The sequence below is a fragment of the Hakea prostrata genome, chromosome 6 (assembly GCF_041222555.1).
Source record: "Hakea prostrata isolate BN-2017 chromosome 6, UWA_Hpros_2, whole genome shotgun sequence".
Classification (NCBI taxonomy): domain Eukaryota; kingdom Viridiplantae; phylum Streptophyta; class Magnoliopsida; order Proteales; family Proteaceae; genus Hakea; species Hakea prostrata.
Genome location: NC_142605.1, coordinates 34,641,610 through 34,665,856, shown reverse-complemented (window position 1 = coordinate 34,665,856; position 24,247 = coordinate 34,641,610). Strand labels below are relative to the sequence as shown.

Sequence of the window (24,247 nt, the reverse complement as noted above, 5' to 3'; positions counted from 1 at the left end):
CCCACCCCCCCACCCATAGCCTCCTCCGCCAAACCGCCCCCCCGCTCCAAACCACCCACCCGAGTACTTTTTAAAGCTTTGGGCCCCCACCCCTATAGCAATCTTTGTTGGTCGCACTAGAAAAAAATGATCTTGGAGCATTTGGGACCGCACAAAGGAACCACGATTTGGTGCCATATTCACCATGAATGTTGCACCTGATCGACATGTCAACGAGAGAAAATTCGCACCGGCTGGCCATCCAATGTCTCGGACCGGCGTTACATACATGATATATACCCCTCCCCCCATCCGGAGTCCCGCTAATTGACTTTCATCTAGCTTTTGGCTACTTAGCTTGGAGCTTTAAAACCCAACTTGAAAGTGTGTTGTAAGAAATGGTCCGATCATCCCGGCCCCACGGATCCGCAACGGAGGAGCGGAATCAGGCGCAGCACCTTACCAATAATTGCTCGATTCTCCCTGCTGCAGGCCCATTTGGTGCAATATAAACCCACGAGCCTCGCTGCAGTTGTGTAGCACTAGCATCGTCGAGGATTTCCGAGAGAGACTCTCTCAAACAGACAAGAAAGCCGCCAAAGAGAGGAAAGAAAAAGAAACGAGAGAGAAGGAGAGCCAAGGGGTCGCAACGATGCAAATCCCCCAAGAATAGGAAGAAGGAAAACAAGGGAGAAAGGGGAGAGGAGAGGGAGGAGAGAGAAAAGGGAAATAAAGAAAAAGACAGGGGTAAGATTTTACTAAGAAGGATAGGGTAATGAAGGGGTGCGGAAAAGGGTGGTGTTTAAAGTTCATTTTGGGGTGTCAATGCAATTTGCTCATTCTTTTATGTTGAGTTCACGAATTACTTTATGCTAGGGTGGGGATTCTGGAACAAAAAGGGTGAAAGTTGATCAAGGAATAGAGCAGAGTGTCACTGAGGAATCTCACTCAGTGGAGAAATCAACCACAGAGCTTGAGCAGCTCATGGCTTCTACTACTATTGAGTGATATTTGTGCTATTACTGAGACTGAAAAGTCTGTTTATGACCAGCTTCCAAAAGAAATGCTTGAAATGAAGATAAGAGATGATAATGCTGATGGCTATGATGAGAAGGTAATATTTGTTCAGTGATCTAATTATCATTTTTTCAACCATCTTTTTATGTAAAAAAGTTGGAATTTCTTCCTTTCTTTGGCGTTTTCCATGTGCCCGTTATTATGGTTCTGATTCTGACAAGGGATTCAGCAGGATATAGAAGCTACTCTTGGGAATTGTAATGGTACAGAGACTGGTGAGATAATGGCAACAACAATAGGTGGTTGAAATGGTCAGCCAAAACAGGTAATTTCTTTCTGAAGTTGAATTAATTCTATATTCCCAGATTGTCGTATTTTTCTACTTGATGTTGTACCCTATTTAGTTAATAAATAATGCATCTTCATAATGCTTAATATGCTACTTGGGGTACTCTTCAGCACCAAGTATGTGGTGTGTACTTCTGGGGCTTTTTTATGATTTGATAGTTAATTCTCATGTTTCTTTGAAATGCCTCTAATGCCTTTTTCTAGAAAAGCAATCCCTTTCTAGTTCAAACTTATAGTGAGTCCAAGTTTTTTAGTGTTTCTTTTATTTATTTCTTGGCTGTGAAACCTTCTGACTGCAAAGTCTGTTCATGTCTATGGAAGCTGTTTCAATTGTTTCTCATTCTCATTTTATGGGGTAGAAAATCTATAAATGTTGGTTGGTCATGATTATTTGTGTGACATGGCAGAACATGTGGCTCGTACTGGTTCATTTGGTGTCATCTTTCAGGTATGGATAATTGGTCTTGTTTATATCTATGGATGTTATTTTTCAGTGGCATGTTTATTCCTCTCTGTACTTGTGTGACATTTCATAACTTTTTTGGTGCAGGCAAAGTGCCTGGGAACAGGTGAAGCAGTTGCTATAAAGAAAGTCTTGCAAGACAAGAGAAACAAAAACAGAGAACTCCAAATATGCATTTGCTTGACCACCCTAATGTGGTTAAGCTAAAACACTGTTTCTATTCTGTTACTGAAAAGGATGAGGTGACCTTCACCTTGTCCTGGAGTATGTGCCTGACACAGTTTATTGAGTTTCAAAGCACTATTCAAGAACAAGTCAGCAGGTCCTCTGATATACATGCAGCTTTATACTTACCAGGTGGGTCATGATGGCATCCCATGTTTACCATTTGTATATTGTTCATTTTCATACATTGATCTAACGTTTTTTAACTCTCTCTCACTCTGTAGATCTGTTGTGCTCTTAATTACATTCATAGTGTTACTGGTGTGTGTCATCATGAGCATATGTGTTTTGTTCTTTTCATACATTGATCTAAGGTTGTTTGAACTCTCTTTCACTCTGTAGATCTGCCGTGCTCTTAATTACGTTCATAGCCTTACTGGTGTGTGTCATCATGACATTAAACCCGAAAACTTATTGGTAAGACATTTATCTTGATTTGATCTCTGAACTACAATATTCATGTGCTTTGTATGTTTTCAGCAATCAAAACAACATTTGGATGGTAATCCTCCAGTGTGGAGAATTTGTGTCTATAATTTAACAATGCTTAAAAAATGTGAGGTTTGTCATAGTTTACCTTTTCCACTTTCAGCAGGTCATTTAAACTTTTCCACACAATAGGTCATTAATCATGTAAAAGTTTGGTTGACTTTATGTTGCTAGTACACCTAGTAAAATTTTCTACAAGTTGGAGTAAAACATTGCTTATGCAAATACTTGGCTAGACCAATTTAGTCCACTAGAGTTCCTACACTAAAAGGAATCAACTAACATTTGTCTTGTAATTCCTATCCTACTCTTTTCCTTTACATCTTCCCAAGTAGGGCCATAAGATTCTTTTAATTTACTAGACTGCCAATCTGCTTGTAAACATGAGATAACTTACATAATTAGCATCATCTTATATTGCTGTGCGGACATAAGTGATGAGAAAAAGGTTTTTCAAACCCTAGTTGCATTAATTTTATTCGATTAGGACTAATCCAATTTTGTCTTCTAGTTAGTTGACTGCACTGTTTGTTAACATTTTCCCTTCTATTTATGGTTTATTAACTGATACTAGTAATTGATGGCTGCTATGGTGTGATTGTGCTATATTAATTCATTATTATGTGCAACTAAACCACCCAATATTGAGAGTGAAGAGAATACCTGCACCTCATTTCTCTATATATACAACAGCAACACCAACTCAGCCTTATCCTAGCTAAGGAGTTGGCTACATGATCCTTGCCCTCCAGTCAGCTATGTTGGTAATGTATTACTGTATTTGATTGATTAAAAGAATAGCCAAATAGGACCTTTCACAGGGAATCAAGTTCAGATTTGATAGACTAAAGATGAAGCAAAATTTATATGTAATTATGAGGATAATAGCATAACAATACGGGCTAAATAGATCTTCAAAACAGGGGCAGAACTATGATGAAGAAATTGAAAGGACAAAATGAGGGAATTAGAATAACAATGTAACACCTGGGTTTCATACCACAAGGTGGATCGATTGGATCAAACACCAACCTACCTTGATCAAACACAAAGATTCTCCATAGAGAAGGAATGCTAACAAAGCAATTTGGTTTCAATTGATGAGTTTTGGCCTCACTTCTTACATAGGTCTCTTTATATAGCATTATTAAAAGACATAAACATTAATGGTAAACCACTAGCTAACACCACCTACCTATTAATAACTCAACTACTACTTAACTCTTGACAAAGGAAAACTCTTTTGACAATGAATTCCTTTATTTATTAGCTTTTCAAGAACTAAACTTGGACTTAGGTCTAGACCATAGATCAAAAGATGTGGGCTAACTTTAACCCACTAAAACAGTCCTAGCCTATGATAGTCATGGGCTGATTTGGGTGATAGCTTTAGGCCTTTGATGGGCTTGACCCAATGGGCTTTATCTTTCTTAAATATGTCTTCAATTCTACAACAGTCGGCCTAACCCATGTCTTTTCTCACCAGTTCCCCTAAGGTCCTTTAAGATCTGCCTGTAGCTCTTTTAGTCCATTCAATTGGATTAAATTGCTCTTTCATATTTTAGCATTTAAAGGCCTTCATGGAACATGGCCATGCCACCTCAGATGACTTTCTTCTAGCTTATCTTGTATTGCAATTACTCCCAACACCAGCACTAATATGATCAATTACTTTGTCCTTTCAACTTTGCCACTTATCTATCCCAACATCATCATTTCCACTACACCTAGTATCAACATGATGCTTCTTTAACCGCCCATGATTCCTAAACATATCACCAATTCACCATCCTATATATTTATGGTAGGAACACTTTTGTGTATCTAGTTTCATTATCAAATTTTGTAGAGTACAACTACCATAGTTTGTCCTAGCATGTGATCATGTATGAGGGTGCTATGCCTACTATATCCTTGCAATTACATGATCATGATATGCTATATGGGATTTATTCATGAGTTTTTTTGTTAAAGCAACCTCTTATTTGCAGTTTGACACATATTGCAGGTTCATCCCCACACACAAAAACTTAAACTATGTTCATTTTGGAAGTGCAAAAAAGTTGGTATGTGGTCATTTCTAGTATTTGAATAAATGTTGCTCCTATACTGTTGCTTACTTCTGACTAGTTATTGTCTAATTTCAAATGCCGGGTGAACCAAATATATTATCCATTTGTTCACAGTATTCGAGCACCTGAACTAATCTTTGGTGCCACAGAATACTCAACAGCAATTGATATGTGGTCTATTGGTTGTATTAGCTGAGCTTCTCCTAGAATGGGTAGGTGTTATTTTGTTAGTTAAATCTAAACAATGGTTGTTACTGAACTTGATTTATTGAGATCTTGACAAAGATTCAGGCCCATGGGCAATTTGTAGATGTGTCATGTGTCTTATGCTGTTTGCCCAACTACAGGTGGATCTTGCTACAGCCTGAGCTCAACCCATTTGTGATTGAGTGGGTTTGGTTAACCTGCTTAAAAAGTTCAGTCATGACGGCATTTAATTTATTTTGATTTTGTCATTTCCTGCTTTACATTGATTCCATAGATCTAGATACATGCTTTTCTATCACAAGCGGATGCCTCTTGAAGCAATTGATCTTATATCGAGGCTACTCCACTATTCACCAAATTTGCGTTGCACTGCTGTAATAAATTTCATCTCTTTGCAGTTGAATTTCATTTATGCTTGTTCATTATTTTTGAAGAGTAGCTAACATTAATTACATGCATTCTGATGTCTGAGACTTATAACCCCCCCCCATCCCACCATCCCCAAAAGGGGGGGAAGGGGGGGGGGGAAGAAAAAGAAAAAAGAGAACAAACAAACATTCATTGGAAAAGCACTACATACATCTCAAAAACTCTGTTTACATGTCTTGCATTATTTCCAAATTTATTGGAGGTGCTACAACCACATAAATATAAGACAAGCTGGAGTTACGTTTGACTTGGATTGGCAGAGGTTAGAATTCAGCAGTCAGACAGCTAAACATGTTTAAAACATTTTTGGGAACTATACATAGGTTCCCATGTAAAACTTTATCTTATATTATTCCCTCCCTTGTTCTTAATCTGTCTTAATAACTTCCGTGGCTGTCATCTAAATGTAAAATGAAGAGTAGGTTACAAGTGATACCTGCCTCATGGCATGGATGACATTGTGTCCGTAAGCGTCATACCAAGCAAACAGTGCAATTTTACTTCCTGACCTCAACATAGATGTAACACCAGATATTTGATATTGGCTATGAGAAATATTGCTTGTAACTGCCGTGTATCACTATAACAAATCATGTATTATTGAGTCTTTCTAGTGACTTTACTCTGATCCATGCAATTACATCCTTTTGTCCTTCAAGATTTTTGTCTAAAGTGCTCAGTGACACTGCTTGTTAATATCATTAGTTCTCACAGGACAGTAAGAAGCAAAATGCATTTAATGCTAAATGTTGATTTTTGACATTCGTTTGTAATGCATCGCCAGTGTTATAGCCTTACAACAGTTCCTCTTTTATTTGATTGGTCTGTCTCAGTTTCATACATTCCACCAGCTCCTCTTCTCTTCACTGTTACTGCTTTAATCCTATGTGTGAAATTTGTCAATGTGGAACTTAATCACATTACTTACTAGTTACTAGCTCAGTGTACAACCGCTATTGATTAATCATCTATGGCAGTATGGCACTAACTGAGCTGTTTGCCTGCTGCATGTTTGAGTTTATTTGAGCAGTTAGCATACATGTTTCTTGTACGATGAAAACTTTGCTTGTTATTTGTATTCTAAGGTTATATTTTTTAGGTTGTTATTTGGCTGCAAGTTATAACATGCCAATCTTATAACATTCACATGTTTGCAGCTTTGTATGTGACAGTGCTGACACATCCTTTGAGTGGATTAAAACTCCAGTTTAATGCTATTTGTTTGTAGTGGTTCTAATGACAATTACTGAAACTCAGGCTGTCTGCAGTTGGAGGCATGTTGACATCCATTCTTTGATGAACTGAGAGATCCAAATGCACACCTGCCAAGTCAACACCCTCTTCCTCCATTATTCAACTTCACACCCAAGGGTAAAGATGCACCTTTCACTCCTCAAATTTCTCTTCATAACTCTACACCTTAATTAATTTGCTATTTATGTCTCTCATGGAAAACCTTGCTGAACTATCTAATGCATCTCCTCAAGCTGCTTTAGAATCTCATTTATGGGTATGTGAAGAAATAAAATTCTGAAACTGCCGGTGTGATTCTGGTCGATAACCCCCATTGGCCTTGTTGCATACCATGCTACTACCCTGGTCCAAAACTCTACAACCTTCATCCTGGAGATAGGACATGGTGGGAAAAGGTCCATTCAAATGCAAGTTCTGATCGAATTGACGAACTTAAGAGGTGCACAAATGCAAATTATGACCAAGGTGCATGCTACAATTTATCCATATCATGTATTATTGTTGCATGATTGGAGTGGAGACACAACCACACAGGTACAGGCACCTGCTAAATCGTAGCTGGCACTATTTGCAGCTGCTTAGCATTTTATGCGCAAATGTACTTCTCCAGTAGTATATAGTTTTATCAAAATTTATAGAGGTGGAGCAGCAAGAAATGAGAACTTTCTGATGATGGGGAACTTCGGTGTGGCCGATACATCTGCAGGTTTATCTATGCATGTGGGATTTCAAGTTTTCAGTTTCACTGGAATTGTGTCTCCCATGCAGTCTCTTCTGCTGTGTTTATTTACCTATCTTTTGAAATATGATTTATGTCTCCAAGCAAGTAAGCCATTGAATGAATAAATAAAAGCATTGTAATGGTTATTATCTTCACCTTTCATCAAGTTGTTTGGCTGGTAGTTTACTTGTGATGTTAGATTCCACGCTCAATTTACCTGGAAGTGCTGCCCCCATTTGTTTAATGATTTTACAGATCTTTTTTTGCTTATGCGCTCTGTTTAACATGTCTAACTCGTTTTTTGTAAGCACCTGGGTATGTTCGTCACCACATCTCTAAGCTTCATGACCATGGAAAAATGTCTTTTTCCATTGAATCTTGATTTACATGGGTTTAACAGTCTTTCGTGTTTTCTTTTTTCTATACAGGAAACACGTCATCTATATGATCAAATAACGTTCCTTTTCCATCACTGGGGAAAGAAGGAACATTGATTACTGATCACTTCAATTTTGTAAGTTTTCTTTTCTTCTCCTTTCCTTGTCTCCTTTTCCAGAACACTGCCAATATGAGTAGGTTTCTTTCATTGGATTCTTTCGTTGGATCATTATGATTTCCCCACCTCAAATTTATAATGTACAATGAGGTTGATTGGTTACCTAAACCGTAACGGTTCTGCTTAACTTACATCTATTATAATATTAGAAGATTTTGTCAAATCAGTTAACCTAATTTATAGGATTTCGTTGGAAAAACTGCTTGATCTCCTTTGTGTTGATATCAATGACACCACCTAGAGTTAGAGTGCTTAACACGTGTATGACATGCCATGAAGGTTGGACAGTTTTTAAGTAGAAGTTAACAACACAACAGATTGATTACAAGCAAGCAAACAGAACTGGACAACTTCTCTGGTGTCACTAGCCTATTATGGATACAAAGAACCAACCAAACCAGTTCCTAACATGAGGAGATGACACCAGAAGATAGTGATACAAGAGGCAAGTGTCCACGTAATCGACCACACTGATTGAGACAGGTCTAAGCTCTTTTTTCCTCCTTTACTATATTATATAAAATAATGAAAGAATGACAAATTATAATCTGTGAAATTGATGGCCCATCTTCTCCTCCTGGATAAAACCAGCAATACAATCTGGTAGACCCATTAGATCAAGGCAGGGAAATATCTTATTCTGTTCACGGGAGCCCTGGAGCCCCTAAAAAAATCAGCATATCTATTAGTCTCATAAAAGCATGGTTCGAAGTGTTAGTAGTATATTGTTGAAATTCGGTAATATATCACCATGTTGGAGTGGGGCGATGCGACACCCCCTTGGTCGACAAAAAGTCCACGATATATTGCGGCTATGTCGTCAATGTCGTCAATGTTGCTGATATGTCACCAATGTCACTTATCTCTCTTGTTTCTTGCATTTTAACCATATTTTGCTTTGATCTTCGACGTCTACGAATACATCTTGCTTTGTTATTGCCGACTATTATATTGTTTGTGGTGTTTTAGGTTAAAATAACGCTCCCAATGTGTTTATTGATCTCAAGTCAAGCTACACAATCAAATTCCAAATACCCCTCAAAATTGGGGGTCGATTATTCATCGACATTCTTCCAAATGTCGCCTAACATATAACGATATGTTGCCGTGTCAGTGGTGTTGCCAGCCACCGACACGGCTACACGGAGCGATTTTCCGAACCTTTGCATACAAATCTATGCTTTTGTTCTACCAAAAAAATTGAGAAACCCTTGAAAACGCAAGTAAAACCATACAACTGAGACATTATTTAAGAGTTTCTAATGTAAAATGATTTCCAGAATACAATCTAGAACTTGATTCCAAACTCTTCTGTTGATCACAAAACAGAACTAATGAATGGACACAGTGACTTTATTAGATCACTCCATAAGAATTTTGATGAGAATCTCAAATAACCAATAGGAGATGGCCAAGCCACTCCTGATTATCTCTATGACAATAAAAGTATTATATTAGCGCACTAATTCTACCTTAGGTTCTTTTTACCTGAAATGGGCAAAAAGGAACCCTTTCAAATCAATCATGAGGTGAGACAATAAATTATAATTTGAGCAGCCTAAATCTGATGCGGGATTAATCAAATCTGAAAGAGTGACAGTGGAGTGGTGAGCCCATTAATTAAATTCATCATAATTTATTTTCATTCAGGTAGGTGGCCAATGATTTACCTCATTTGTCAATAAAGAATTGGTATACTCGCTTGTACTTCTTAGTGAAGAGGTTATGTGTTCGACTTTTGCGGACAGCAATACATAATACTCTCATCCCTTATATAGAAAACTATCTTGCTGCAAAAAAATAATAAAAAATAAATAATAAAAAATGATTTGCCTCATTTAAGTCATTTTATTTATGTGAAAATAAAAAAACTCGAGATGGGATGCCATGCAGAAGATTAACCATGACATGATATTTTCTAAGGGGGGAGGATCAAAGCCATTAGATATTCAAAACCAACTATGAATCTTAAGAAGCTTGGCCAATTCTTATAAATGATCACTTTAGATTTCCATGTAATGCCTACGGTCGGTGTGAAAAATCGGTCACAATATCAGAAGTTTAGAACTCATCCTCTTCCCCTTTTTTGTTCACTTCCCCCTTCCCTTATTGTTCTTTTCTTCTCTTGAAGGTAAGAAGTATTCTTGACCCAAAAAAGTAATATTTAGAGGCTGGTTAAGAGTGTAAGGAATCTAGATTACAAAAATTTTATATCCAACCATTGTAGGATTATTCAATTGATAATGATCAGCATCTCTTTAGTAAAGAAGTCATGGATTATATATCAACTCTCGTTAATGATATATATTATATCACCATCTTCTTTATAAAAATGCTTTCAAATTGAAAAAATTCCTATATCTAAGAGCGAGATGAAAGTTGTTGTTAACAAATCTTTTTGTTTTAGAAAATTTATTTAATTTTTATTTAATTTTTTAAGATATTGATAATTGTATTAAGTGTGAAAAATTATGATACTATCACATATACTATTAACCCAGGTTTGGATCTAAGACTAGACAACCAATAAAAGTTATTTATTTATTAATATTTGAGGTGGATAAGTCAGGATTTTGCCCAGGAAAAAAAAACCGAGGAAAATTTTTCTTGGAAGGAGGCAGGGAGCGTGAGTCGGTAAGCGCGCGTTGGTGCCCCCCTTTGTTCGGCCAAAAGCGAAGCGAAAATGTGGAATGGTGGCCCACCGTCGCCAAACAGAGCCTAAGGCAAGAAAAAAACACACGGAATCTTGTTGTTCACCTAATCAACCATCTGTAACGGAAAAATTAGAGAGAGTTCTATGATCCAAACACGCAGAACGGTCAGACAGGAGGGTAATCTTGTAATTCCGTAAAATGAACAAATGTGAAGTGCCGACGAATCGGGGGGCCGCGACAAAATAAGTTGTGAGAGAAGGATAGACATGAAAAATCGTGAAAATGAAGGATTCCAGGAACGTTCTGAAAATCTGATATGAATGAAGAACTTAAAATCTACGGGACAAGCAAGCCGATCAATGGAACAAAGATTCAAAATTAAAAGCTGAACTGTCCGTCGTCTTCTCAATTTCCATCTCGTTCCTTTTCAAAGCCTTCCAAAGTTTCGGATTAGGTTTTTCTGTCTTTGCTTCTTTCCTGCATTTCTTTTTCTTTTCTCTCTTTTCTCAGAAATCTAAGATTACAGAAAAAGAACAGAAGAAACGACTCAGAAGTGGGCGATAACGAACTTATTAACAACCAACCAGACAGAAACAAACCCAGAATGGTTCCTTCCACAGGGAATTCACTATTAGCCACGTCAGATCTCCTCGCCCCCAATTCTGTCTATGTCTTGTTTCGCAAAAGGAGGAATTAGTTGCGTGTTTTGTAGCTATCTCCATTGCACTTTATTTCTTTTCTCCTCTTTTTGCGTTTCGCTGTCGGATTCTCTGTGACAGAGAGAGAGCTCACGCGTCCTCTGCTGTTCTTCTCTTTCTCTTCCTTCTGTTAGTGATGTTTGTTTCGGAGCTTTCAGTTTGCTAGCTTTGTCTGCGTGTGGACTCATCAAATTGAATTAAGGAAGAGAATTGAAGGTAGAGGAAGAAGAGAATGGGGAATTCGTTTGGATGCTCGGCGTCTGGGGAGAGATTGGTGTCGGCAGCGAGAGATGGTGACTTGGTGGAAGCGAAGATGTTGCTGGAGTGCAATCCTGGCCTCGCCAAATACTCTACCTTTGGCGGCCTTAACTCTCCTCTCCACTTCGCTGCTGCTAAAGGCCACAACGAGGTAATTATCAACTTCTGATCTCTTTACCGTTCTGATCTCTTGTTTTGCTGTTCATTTATGTTTCTCACTTGTCAATCCATTCGTTGTTTTGCTTTACTCTTTCTCAAGATTGTTGCCTTGTTGCTTGAGAATGGTGCCGATGTCAACTCTAGGAATTACTGCGGCCAGGTATCTTCTAATTCTTTCTTCTTCTACTTTCATGGTTACGTCTTGGTTTATTTAATTTGTGATTTTTTCTAGCCAAAAAATTATATTTTTACGATCGGATTCATCATTCAAACCCTATTTGATTCTTATCTTAATCACATTATAGTTTAAATTAGAGTTGGGGGTTTACCAAATTATAGTTCGATTGGGCACGCAATCGATTCATGTTTGTTGGATCTAATCACCGAGTGGTTTTGTTGTTCTTCTTGGTGGGGATCTCGAAGACGGCTTTAATGCAAGCTTGCCGGTATGGGCACTGGGAAGTTGTACAAACACTTTTGCTGTTCAGAAGCAATGTGAGTCTTATTTTGTTTTAATCGTTTGCATTCTTAGACCGTCCGTGCCTATCCACTTATGAAAATTTTCATTTTTCCCTCCTGAGAAGTTATTAGCATAACTATTTAATTGTTCAGGTTATCAGAGCAGACTATCTCAGCGGGCGGACAGCACTGCACTTTGCAGCTGTAAATGGGCATGTTAGATGCATAAGACTCCTTGTCGCAGATTTTATCCCTAGCAGTCCCTATGAAGTTATCAATGCTCAGGCCAACGGTGACAAGGGTGATGGTTCGAAATTGAGGACCAAATGCGACCAACCGTATGTGGTTTGTTCACAATCTGTTTCGGATGCAAAACTTTTATTTAAGACTGGATGACCTTTCTTGCATTTCCTTTTGTCTGTTTCATCTGCCATGATAGCTTGTTTGAGTATCCTTTGGAGATATACTCATTGCTACAAAAATTTTGCCCTGTTTTATTCTGGTTTGTTGTTGATTGAATCTTATTTAATTTTCTTTCTTGGATCTCTCGTCGTCTCCTACAATATCATTTAGAACCTGCTATATATGTTGAATGCAGTGCGCTATCCAAGTTTGTCAATAAGGCTGCAGACGGTGGTATAACTGCTCTTCATATGGCTGCCCTGAATGGGCATTCGGATTGTGTACAGCTCCTACTTGACATCAATGCAAATGTCTCAGCTGTGACATTTCACTATGGAACATCAATGGATTTGATAGGTAATTTGATGTTTCTTGCTGAATTTCACCTTCGTTGGTTGATTTGCTTTTCTATTATTTCATTGCATTGAATTCTTTATAGGAGCTGGAAGCACTCCTTTGCACTATGCTGCTTGTGGAGGAAACCTAAAATGCTGTCAAGTAAGAATTAATTTTTACATTTGTATTATTCTGTACCAATCTTCTGTCCTGAATTGGGGAACAATTATTTATCTCACGTTTCCCTTCTGTCAGATCCTACTTTCAAGAGGTGCTAGCCGGTTGACATTGAACTGCAACGGGTAACATGTCTTAGACCAAATACCTTTAGTGGGTAGTTGTAAGCTTTGCATCTGACCTCTTTTGTTCTTGTAAATGCGCCATTCAAACAAGACTTTGTGTTTTCTATCAGGTGGCTGCCATTGGATGTGGCGAGGATATGGAGTCGTCATTTACTTGAACCACTTTTGGCACCCAATTCTCAGTTGACAGTACCTACATTTCCTCCATCTAATTATCTTTCTCTGCCTCTTATGAGCGTTCTTGATATAGCAAGGTATTCTAATTCTGTATCTATCTAATTCTAGAACTGTCTTTGTTGGGTTTTCTATCTAAATAAAAGAGAAACAAGGAAGTTTGTTTCAATCTTGTTATGGAAGAAATAATTTTGAGCAGTTTTGACTAGTTTTCATAGTTTTAATCAGTTTTGACCAGCACATCACATTTCAAGTTTTAACCCCCCCCCCTCACAACAAAAAAAAAAAAAAAAAAAGAAGAAGAAAGAGAAAGAAACCTGGTTTTGGTAGTTCAGACCAAATTTTGGTTTCTGGGTGGTTGAAGCTTTGGTCAGGACCAAACTCTTTGTCCTTCCCCTATAGAACCACTCCATTCTGATCCAAATGATAATTCATAGTTCCAGGTTTGAATCAGCCCATTAAGTCCATGTAACCCAATTGTTTGAGTTATAAACCCAATTAGGATTCGAATTCAGCTCTTCAATTTATGTTCTTGAAGGAAGACTTAGACTTCCCACTTGCCTGATGCTTGTTCAGGTATTCAAGTCCTGGAAATAAAAGTGAGACTGCGTACATTTGACCTTCTCCAGACCCTGCTAAATGCGGGAGCCTTGTGATTTGAGTATGGCCCTTTTTTTAAACACTAATGTGTATTTAGCTATTTACATAAAAGCCGTTATATATCTGGTGTCCTTCTATTTTATCCCCCATTCTGCTTTGATTCCTTAAAATTCCTTTATCTCACAAGTGGGGTTCACCTTAATATGTTAAATACTTAATGACTGGATTGGTCCTCCCTGTTGGAGTCAATTTCCATTTTGTCTCTTTTGCACCTAACTAAACTACTCCTGGAATTACAGCTTTCCAACAATAACAACAAGCCTTATCCCAACTAAATGGGGTCAGCTACATGGATCCTTGCCTACCAATCAGTTCCAGGAATTACTGACTTTCCATTACCTTCAATGGTGGAGCTGTTTATTACTGGGTGGGCCCAAAGTGACCCATAATCAGGGCTATAGAATCTGTAATCACCTCACTACTTCTTTGTCTGATACTTTCTCCTACAACTCTCCTTTTTACTTTTAGCTTTGCTGCATTACTGATTTTTTCCTGAATTTTGAACACATCCTCCCTAAGTAACTAGAGACACCATAAACTTGCCACCTTTAAAAAAACTCTATTCCTCAAGGAAAAATCTCAATGTATCCTAGTTGCTCTGATACTGGCTATAAGTAGCAGTATTACCTGGAAAACTCCATGTGTGACAGATGTGCAAGGCATCAACCCCTGGAAACCATGTCCTGAGCTCCTAATTCTATTCTTCTTTGAAAAGAGGTGTTAATACATTCTGCATCTTTTGACTCTAGTATGCCATGTTATTCTTGTAAACTAAATCATGACAATTATTCCAATATTATTGCTGTTGGAGTTGGGGCACTTGCACCGTTCCAAGTCTTCCCTGGGGCATGGGTGCTGCAAGTTTTCGAATTTTACTGCCCTTTTAAATTTATTTCCAACCCTAGTTTGTATTTCAATCTCCATAAAAGTGATGGGAACCTCAGGAAATTTTGAACAGTTACAAACACAAAAACTCTGGTTTGAGTTAGTACCTCACGAGATACATTTTCTCACAAGCTTATACTAATGGGGACTGATTTTACATACAAATAATGTATTTAGCCCAGATATATACTCTAGAAGGAAAATTCTATTGAAAGAAATTAAGACTCCCATAAAATCAATTTCTAGCTTTAATACTTAGCCTTATTGCAACTCTAATTATTGTTGTGCTCGCATGAGGATATATTTTTGTACTATATGAGGCTAACTGCTGCATGTTACCTGTGATATAATTCATCCATAAAAACTTCTGCATCTGGTCCGCAAATTAACTTCTATAAACAAATGTAAGCTTTGATCAGGTCATACTTTGATCTCCATAATATGATTGAGATCTCACTCTTTGGTGGAACCCGTCATAAAGCTAATATAGTCATTTACCATGAGGTAGCTGCTTATCACAGCCTTTTTTGTCTACTTTGGGCACTAGACCTTTATTTTGGGTGAGTTAGGCATTGTACTTTGACCAAAATATAAATCCAATACTAATGTTATGAGCCTATAGGCCCCCTTATACACTTGAGAGTCCCTCCACCCAACATTTCAGACTTTTAGGATTGAAATCTTACAAATATTGAAGATTTATCTGGTAACAGAACTAATCACCCTTGTTGCTCAGTTTTTCTGAGTTATCTTTTATAGTATCACTGATATGGTCTAAGTGTTTAGAATCTGCTATGAAAAGTGAAATGTAAGTTCAATATTTTATTATTTTAGTTGTCTAAAAACAACTTTAAGTATTCAGGGTAGGATTTCCTATAATTCAGCAGTTGTAACGTCCAACCATGGTTCAACAACTTGACACCCATCTTGCCATGCCAAAAAGGAGAGATCTCGCTCAAGATGTGGTATTTTTCCCCAGCCAACTCCAGTGAATTTGATGGCCCATCTTGGGGGTTTTAAGAGTCAGGTTGGGCTTAGAGTTGGTATTTAGCCTATTTAGGCATTCTAAGCACATTGGTGGCCTTAGATTTGTGAATAAACAATCCTAAGTATGAGTTCTAACTCGACCCTAAGTTTAAAATCAAAATGCTGCAGAAATGAATATGCATAGTTATAAAACATGAAATATATAACCATTAGGACATATAAATGAAAAGCAAGTGATGAGATACATCAAATAACTTAAATAGTACTAGAATTCCATCTATATGAGTACAATAGAACATCATATTCTTGACTCTCTAGAATACAATAATTCAACCATCATAAGTTCCATATAATTGATAAGTTCATAATAGAAGTGTTGGGTATGACTAATGCTTTACATTATATTGTCGACGATCTTCCCCCCAACGCACACGGAGGGTCGCCCTAATGGGGGTTGTAGGAGGCAACGCCCCTAGGCATGTAATGGCCTTATATTACTTTGGGCCTCAGAATTTCCTTTGCAATTTTGGCTTGGGCCCATGAATAGCTATTGTTGGGGGAAAATGTCACCTTGGTTGAAGATCTACTAAAAATGGGCTTGATTGATCTTCCTTGTGATGTAGATGTGCTAAGAGTAGTTGCAATTGAAGATCTAGCTGAAATCCGCAAGAAATTTGGAAAAAGTTGAGAGTTTTGGTTAGATTTGGCGAGATCTGGCGTGAGAGAGTGGTGAGAGAGGTCGAGAAATGACCTCTCTCCTTCGAGATAAGGGTCTTAAAAGAGTGTGGTTGGACCACATCTCGGTCCAATTGAGATATTGTGGCAAGAACTTGAGATCTCGTGAGACCTCGAGCAAGTTGTGAGAACTCTGAGACCTCCTGCTTCTCATAAAAATGAGACCTCAATCACGATCTTGCTGAGATGTCAAACCATGCGTCTAACATTATAAAATTTATGAGGGTTTCTTGGTTAGCATTGTCAGTGACTGCCCATGGATTAAATGGTTGTAGTTTTATGGTGTTATCTGCAGTGCTGTTGTTTGGATGAGGAATCAGTTAATACTTGGAACATTTTGCATGATAGATCTATTGCATTAAAGCATGAGTGCTAAATTTCCAGCTGATGTATAACCTCATAATTAGTTGGTGGCAATTTAATTATAACAGTTATGTTATAATGTGCCAGTAATATATATATTTTTTTTTTGTCTTTCCTGCCACAGTACATACCTGGGTTTGTTTCCTGGCTGGTGCATAACTTCCTTTTTTTGGGACCATGGTTAAAATGGAATGCCCTATTGTGAATCTCCTTCTTCTTTCTGGGTTCTAGGAGATTGCCTGTTCTATATCTTCTCCTTTTCTAATACGAAATCACTTACCCTCCCCCCCCCCCCCGAAAAAAAAAAAAAAAAAATTAATAAATAAATAAAATTGTTTGTCTTGCATCCTGTACTTCACAAGAATCTTGTCTATTAAAAGTTGTTCATTAAATTGTTAGGGTTCTACAGCTATTTATTTTAACACAATATTTATTTACTCTTTGAAGATATTGGATACTGGTAGCCTATTTACCAAGATCCTTGTTGTTTTAGAAGCAAAGATGAAGGAACTTTGTACATTTTTGAGCATCTAAAAGACAGTTTTATAGCTTATGATGCTTCTCTGCAGAGAATGTGGATTGCAATCTTCTGTCATAACATCTGATGACAATGATACTTGTGCTGTTTGCCTGGAGCGAGCATGCAGCGTAGCTGCTGAAGGTCAATCTCTTTCTTTCCTTTGCATTTGTTGTGACATATCCTTGAGTTATTTCATTTTCTCAGGGGTTGCCCTTTTTTGCCACAGTAATGGTGCTATTTTAGTTATAGCCATGTTCCTAAAGTGACACTACACCAGCTAGTAAAACTAACTCAACATTTATAAGCAATGTCTAATTGTCTATTGGATAGTAATACATCACCATTATATTTTACTGGTAATTCTAGGGAAACAGATTGAACTGAACTAAACTACTCGGGACCAACTGCTCGGTTGGGATTCGTTCCGGTTGGTGTTCAGTCATAAGCCTTTCTCTTTAGGTTTTACCTGTCAGGTGTCGTTCACTCCTTTCTGACTAATTTCGGTTCCACAACTTTCACACCACGCCCTTGTTCCTCCCGCTGTGGCTTGTCTAGCCCCCCCCCCCCTCTTCTAGTAAGTAACCATTCCAAAGATTGACCTTAAAAGCAGGAGGGAGTGGATCAAGGTTGAGGGTGTGGGGTACTGTTTAGATTTCATCATCTCTTTGTAATGGAATTCTGTAACAAGGTTAATTTTGAATTCTTAGCAGCTGAGATTGTCTAACCAAACTTGTATATAGAAGATTTCCCTGAGCTCATGGTGGTTTAACATGACTAAATAGAATATGACTGCAAAGATTGTCTAGGTTTCTCCCTATTATGGTTTCTATTTCAACACAACATCCTCCACTATTTGGCAAGGGAGTGAGTTGAAAATCTGATTTGGTCTGTTATGAGTTATGGGGTAGGGATAGGTTACCTCTGAAATTCTTCAAGAGTGTATCTTCACAGATCAACGAAGTCTCTCAAATTAAAATCAAATCCAGAATTATGAGCAGCAGGCGCATATCTCAGTGTTTTTTAAAATGGTCTCCGCTGTTCCCCTTGATTGCTGGATTTGCCTGATCACATCACCCCCCCCCCCCAGGGGGGGGGAATTGCACAGACACTCCCATAGGATGCAACACTGATCTCCAGATGATATAGTCGTTTATGATATGAAAATATTTGTAATAATTTGAGTCATTATCTGAGTTCTCAAAAGATTTCTCTGGAAGAAAAAAAAACCTCCTTAGCCCTTGGCTTTTAGGGCACCTTAGATGAAACTCTCCTCCCATACTTGAAGACAGCGACTTGTTTCATTTCCTTCTCAAGTCTCTTGGGAAGAGGAAACAAATGATTATGTGATCCCTCATGTGAAAAGTTTGGTGGATAGCTGGTTCTGTAATGGACAAGTCAGTTTGTCACCCAAATTTCACTCCCCTTTCACACCATTCACCTCCTTGGAAACCTCATCAAATGCTGGTTTCTCTAAACAATTTTAAGGAGTCATGGTTCCTCTTTGGTCTAATTATCATGGCAAATCCAATGCTTCAAATCTTCTCAGCACAGCTTCTTTCTCATAAGTTTAAAAGCCATTTCCAGATGCAACACTGATCTCCAGATGATATAGTCATTTATGATATGAAAATATTTATAACAATTTGAGTCATTATCTGAGTTCTCAAAAGATTTCTCTGAAAAAAAACCTCCTTAGCCCTTGGCTTTTAGGGCACGTTAGATGAAACTCTCCTCCCATACTTGAAGACAGCGACTTGTTTCATTTCCTTCTCATGTCTCTTGGGAAGAGGAAACAAATGATTATGTGATCCCCTCATGTGAAAAGTTTGGTGGATAGCTGGTTCTGTAATGGACAAGTCAGTTTGTCACCCAAATTTCACTCCCCTTTCACACCATTCACCTCCTTGGAAACCTCATCAAATGCTGGTTTCTCTAAACAATTTTTAAGGAGTTATGGTTCCTCTTTGGTCTAATTATCATGGCAAATCCAATGCTTCAAATCTTCTCAGCACAGCTTCTTTCTCATAAGTTTAAAAGCTATTTCCATGACATTGCCTTGTTCATAGCATATTATCAGCCTAAACCCTCCAATTCATTTCACTACCTTCATTTTGTTGACTTGGATGGACCTTCTTTTCTCCAGCTCAAAATTTTACTTTGAGCTCTCCACGCCAATGATTTAGTGTTCAAAGCTTGGGACTAGATTTGATCTTGCTGATATTTGCTGCTTCATAAAGGGATAATCTGCTAGATTTGTAATATTAACTGGACCAGCCTGATAGTCCTGGTGGATCCTGAATTAAGTTGGCTAATGTTATACTGCTCCCTCAATCTATATGCTCCAAACCCTCCAATTTGTATGTTCCTTTCTTTCATATATAAATTGATGAATGCAGTCTTGGAAAGCATGGGTCTTGTTTTCGTCATGGTTTGTGTAATAGTACACTAAAAGGAGTGAAGGGTATGAAATGCAGTGGCGCTTGCTCTGAATCTTGGTGGTCTTTTTAGCGTTAGTCACAGAACACCGGCCTCAATGGGTCCATCTATTAAGAATCTGTGTATGAAATGACCACCGCTGTTATACATAAAAGTCTCACAAAGGTGAAGGTCCTCTCATATGTAGGAGCTCTAAATATTTCTGAAGAAGCATAGATGCATGTATTTGACAGCTTAAGCTCTTGGTGCAGCACGAATAAAAAGAAATTGGAGATCGTGGAGAGTGAAAATGTCCTGGGTTTCCTTCAGATTTTTTCAGCAAAAAAAGAAAACATAAAAGTAGCTAAAGCCTAAAGATGATGGTTAAAATAGAATGATGCTGGGAGCTCACATATTTGCTCATCTTCAGATGATAATTTGCAAGCAAAAATGTTTGAAGATCTCGCTCTCCTTGGGATCTTATTTATTTATTTTTTTTGTTTTTTTGGGTGATTTAGCTAATGTTGGCAAAGTTTACCTGACCTTTCCTGATTTCCCTGCTGAGTCCTTAATGGGGTACAGGATAGAGAAGAAAAAGGGAAAGACAAAAAAGAAGTGGGGCGGGGGGTGGAGAAAAAGCGGAAACCTGAGAAAAGTTGCAGTGGAAGAGGGAGAAGAGATCTTATGAGAAGAAGAGGGGGAAGAAGGGCGTGTGCACACACAAAGCTTTAGCTTAGTTCATCTTTCTACTCCATATCCAATAAATGATATTGCATGAGCACTTAAAGAAGAATTAAGGAACTTTTAACCCTAATCCTTTATTAAAACTCAGTTGGGATTCTAAAATAAAACCACAAGATAAACTCAATAAATAAACCTAAAATAATTAAGTATCCTATTAATAAACCCACAATTTAGCTGGACTGGATTTATCTAGGTCTGGGTTCCCAAACAGATTCAGGTTGGCGCTAGGCTGTACTGAATCACTCTTGTTTTCTAGTTCTTTATATTCTGAGTACATCTGAAATATTTCAATGAATTTCCGGTTCTGAAATGACAGAAATGTTGACTGAACAGGATGTAATACTGTTATGATTTTAATCTTTTTCTTTGGGCATTTTGATTTTTTTTTTTTCAGGTTGTGGACATGAGCTCTGTGTTAGGTGTGCGCTTTATCTCTGCTCAACCAGCAACATCCCCTCCGAAATGGTTGGTCCACCAGGATCGATTCCATGTCCGCTGTGTAGACATGGCATAATATCTTTTACCAAATTGCCTGAGTCCCCCACAAAGGAGCTCGAAGTAAATCTGTCTCTTGGCCTCTGTAACCCATGCATGCTACACCGATGTGATCCAGACATGCCTAAATCTGTCTGGAGGCCTGAGATCCGCAAGAATCGTGTTGCCTCAATCTCATCAGATCTTCTATGCCCTGTCTCCTGCAGCCCATTCCCATCTGTTGCAATTCCTTTATGCGCATGCGACGATCGTCCGTGTCCACCTGTGGAACCCGAGGAAGGAGACACAACAGAGGAATCTTTTGGTGATACACAAGGCACATCAGTGGAAGAGGTTAAAATGGAAGGAACTAGACTCGTGAAAGCTAGTTGTTCAAGTATTTTCTGGAGCAGAAGAAGCTGTCACAGGGAAAATCAGTGCAATGCAGAAATTAACGCTTGATTTGTATATTGGAGAACTTTATTTGTAGAAAACTGCAGTCTTGTTAGGAAACAGGTGCACAGGTGCATGGTTTTGGTCTTGATCTGCAGTCACGGTGGATGGTCATTTTGGAATACACTCATCCAACCACGGTCAACGCCATTTAAATAGCAACATTGTCACTTATCATGTAAAGAATCCGATCGGACATTGAGCTGGAAGTCTTACAAAGATCTTTGATGATGGATTTGGGATTTCTGTGTATTGAGAACGTCAGACATGTATCTGGACGAAATGAAATTGGGAACAAAGAATCAAAGATTTGGGTTCCTTTCTGATTATAGCAATGATACATTTCATTTCATTTCATTTTCCTTCATATTTTTCTTTCCTCCCTTCCAGCAGGTCAGCTCTACGTTGTTTTCAAGTCATGGAGGCTTAGCAAGGTAGTCTTTGTCCTGACATGGGAATTGCACTCACTGAGTGAAAAGCTTAATGGAGTGCAGGTTTAGACTAGTACCGAGGATCCCAGATCAGGCATGTTGTGTTGTTTTGGCTAAAATTTTACCAGGAAATTTACTTGAAAAGTTTTAAGGTGAAAAGGTAGAAACTAAAAACTTTTTTTTTTTTTATGTCGAGAAGTATTTCGAAGGATTGATGTTTTGATAGAGAATAGCTAGAAGATTTGAAAACATATAAATTACTACATTTACAAGCTTCTGGGAAAATGAACTGAAGGGCTACATGTACAGTCCTGTAGTTAAATACAAGGGAACACAACGTGAAACTCTGAGTCGTTTTGTGGCGCATTAGGGTGTTCGATGGCCACAGATGATCCTGTTGGCCTCAAGCATCCCCATGTACTGGGTTGTCCTCTTGGGGCCAGGGCTGTCCGCCATAGAGGATGCACACCGCATAAAATAACATTGCCCCTGAAGGTGGGAATCCTACTCCTCCCATCTGTGGTTCTTATTGCTGCCTTTTAGTCTACCTTCTCCCTTTTTTTCTTTGAAGTTAAGATTAGGAGGATACATACGCCCACACAAGAGGTGAAATCCCGTTTCATAAATTAAAAAAATCTCAAAACCTATGGATGCTTCTATCTACTACCATCCCTCATTTTGGGAATGAGAATATTAATGCTGCCAAATGGGTGCAAATCCCAAGACCTCCCCGTGGGAGGTTGGACCTTTAACCGCTTTACTAACCCATTATTGGCAATCTTTTGGGTTTTAAGTAAGATAAAAAATGAGGAGTTTATCTTAGTTTTTAGATCAGCATGTTACACATGAGCATAGGAAAAATGCCAAATGAATGGAGGAGAAGCATCGTGGTTTCAATTTACAAAAATAAATGAGATATTCAAAGTTATAATAATTATAGGGGCATTAAACTGATGAACACCATACTATGAAAGTATGGGAGAGAGTAATTGAAATCCGTTTTTGAGACATTTAACCACAATTACAGATAACCATTTTGGGTTTTTGCCAAGAAGATCTACTATGGAGACTATTTACCTAATTAGAAGACTTATGGAAAGGTACAAGAGAGTGTAGTAAAGACATTCATATGATATTTATTGACTTAGAAAAACCTTATGCTATAGTTCTTAGAGCATTAATTTGTCAAGTACTGACGAAAATATATGTTGCAAGTAATTATGTAGACATAGTTAAGGATATATATGATAGTTTAGTGACAAGTGTAAGAACAGTGGGGAGACAAGGTAATGAATTCTCAATTATAGTTAGGCTATATCAAGGATCAACTTTAAGCCCATATTTATTTGTACTTGTAATGAATGAATTAACCAAAGATATTCAAGACGATGTCTCTTAGTGTATGCTTTTTGCTGACGATATTGTGTTGATAGATGAGACTCAAGTGGGGATTAATACCAAGTTAAAATCATAAAGAGCAACTTTGAAATCAAGAGGCTTTAAATTAAGTAGAACGAAGACAAAGTATCTAGTGTCATGATCAGGTGGATGATGAGGTGTGAAACTTGACGATAATGAGATTTTTCAGAGTGATTCTTTTAGCTAGGTACCTAGATTCAATCATCAATAAACGAGGTGAAATAGAAGATGATGTTTCCCAAATAATTAAAATAGGGTGGATGAAGTGGAGAGTGCATCTAGGGTATTGAGTGATCGACGTATTCCATTAAAACTTAAAGAAAAATTCTATAAGACCGTTGTTCCACCAGTTTTGATGTACAATGCAGAGTGTTGAACTATTAAAAAGAATCATATTGATAAACTCAGTGTAACAGAACTAAAAATACTAAGATAGATGAGTGGCAAAACTAGGAATGATAAGATAAAGAAAAATTATACTAGAGTTGGCATGGGAGTTGCTCTCATAAGTAATAAATTTCAGAAAAGTCGCTTGAGGTGGCACGACAATGTTCAATGGAGACCTATAAATGCCCTTGTATGGCAAAGTGATATAATCCAGATTGAAGAAACTAGAAGAGTTAGGGTAAACCAAAGATGATCTTAAAAGAAGTGGTGAAAAATGAATACGTATAGCTTAGGCCTTATATTTAGTATGACCTCAAATAGAACTGATTGAAAAACAAGAATCCATGTAGCCAACACCATTTAATTGGGAGAAAGCTTCTTGTTGTTATATATTACATATGATATTGATACTTTGTCAGACCTCATTAGGCACTCCTGGAAAGATTTCTTTAGAGGAGACAAGCCAAACCCACAGAACCACTCAGTCACAACCGTCTTTTTAGTTTTATACAATAAAACACTGATTCAGTTGTCTTTCAACATAGAATGAAAAAAGTTTTTCTACCACCATC

General features: G+C 37.9%; 1 protein-coding gene and 1 pseudogene across 2 annotated transcripts; both read left to right on the top strand.

The window, feature by feature from the left end:
• The first annotated feature begins 1,352 nt into the window (after positions 1-1,352).
• LOC149013582 (shaggy-related protein kinase epsilon-like) lies at positions 1,353-9,357 on the top strand (annotated as a pseudogene). Its single transcript, XR_016174131.1, has 5 exons — positions 1,353-1,792; positions 1,895-2,164; positions 2,375-2,449; positions 4,530-4,805; positions 6,487-9,357. The product of XR_016174131.1 is annotated as a shaggy-related protein kinase epsilon-like (transcript).
• Positions 9,358-10,659: 1,302 nt separating this feature from the next.
• Positions 10,660-22,156, top strand: LOC149013581 (E3 ubiquitin-protein ligase XBAT33-like). The gene is made up of 10 exons (XM_089158355.1): positions 10,660-11,521; positions 11,630-11,689; positions 11,953-12,024; positions 12,142-12,326; positions 12,587-12,747; positions 12,830-12,888; positions 12,982-13,028; positions 13,139-13,282; positions 17,402-17,493; positions 20,906-22,156. Exons 1-10 carry the CDS (start codon positions 11,345-11,347, stop codon positions 21,445-21,447), a joined length of 1,539 nt encoding a protein of 512 aa, XP_089014481.1. The 5' UTR covers positions 10,660-11,344; the 3' UTR covers positions 21,448-22,156.
• Positions 22,157-24,247: the final 2,091 nt, after the last annotated feature.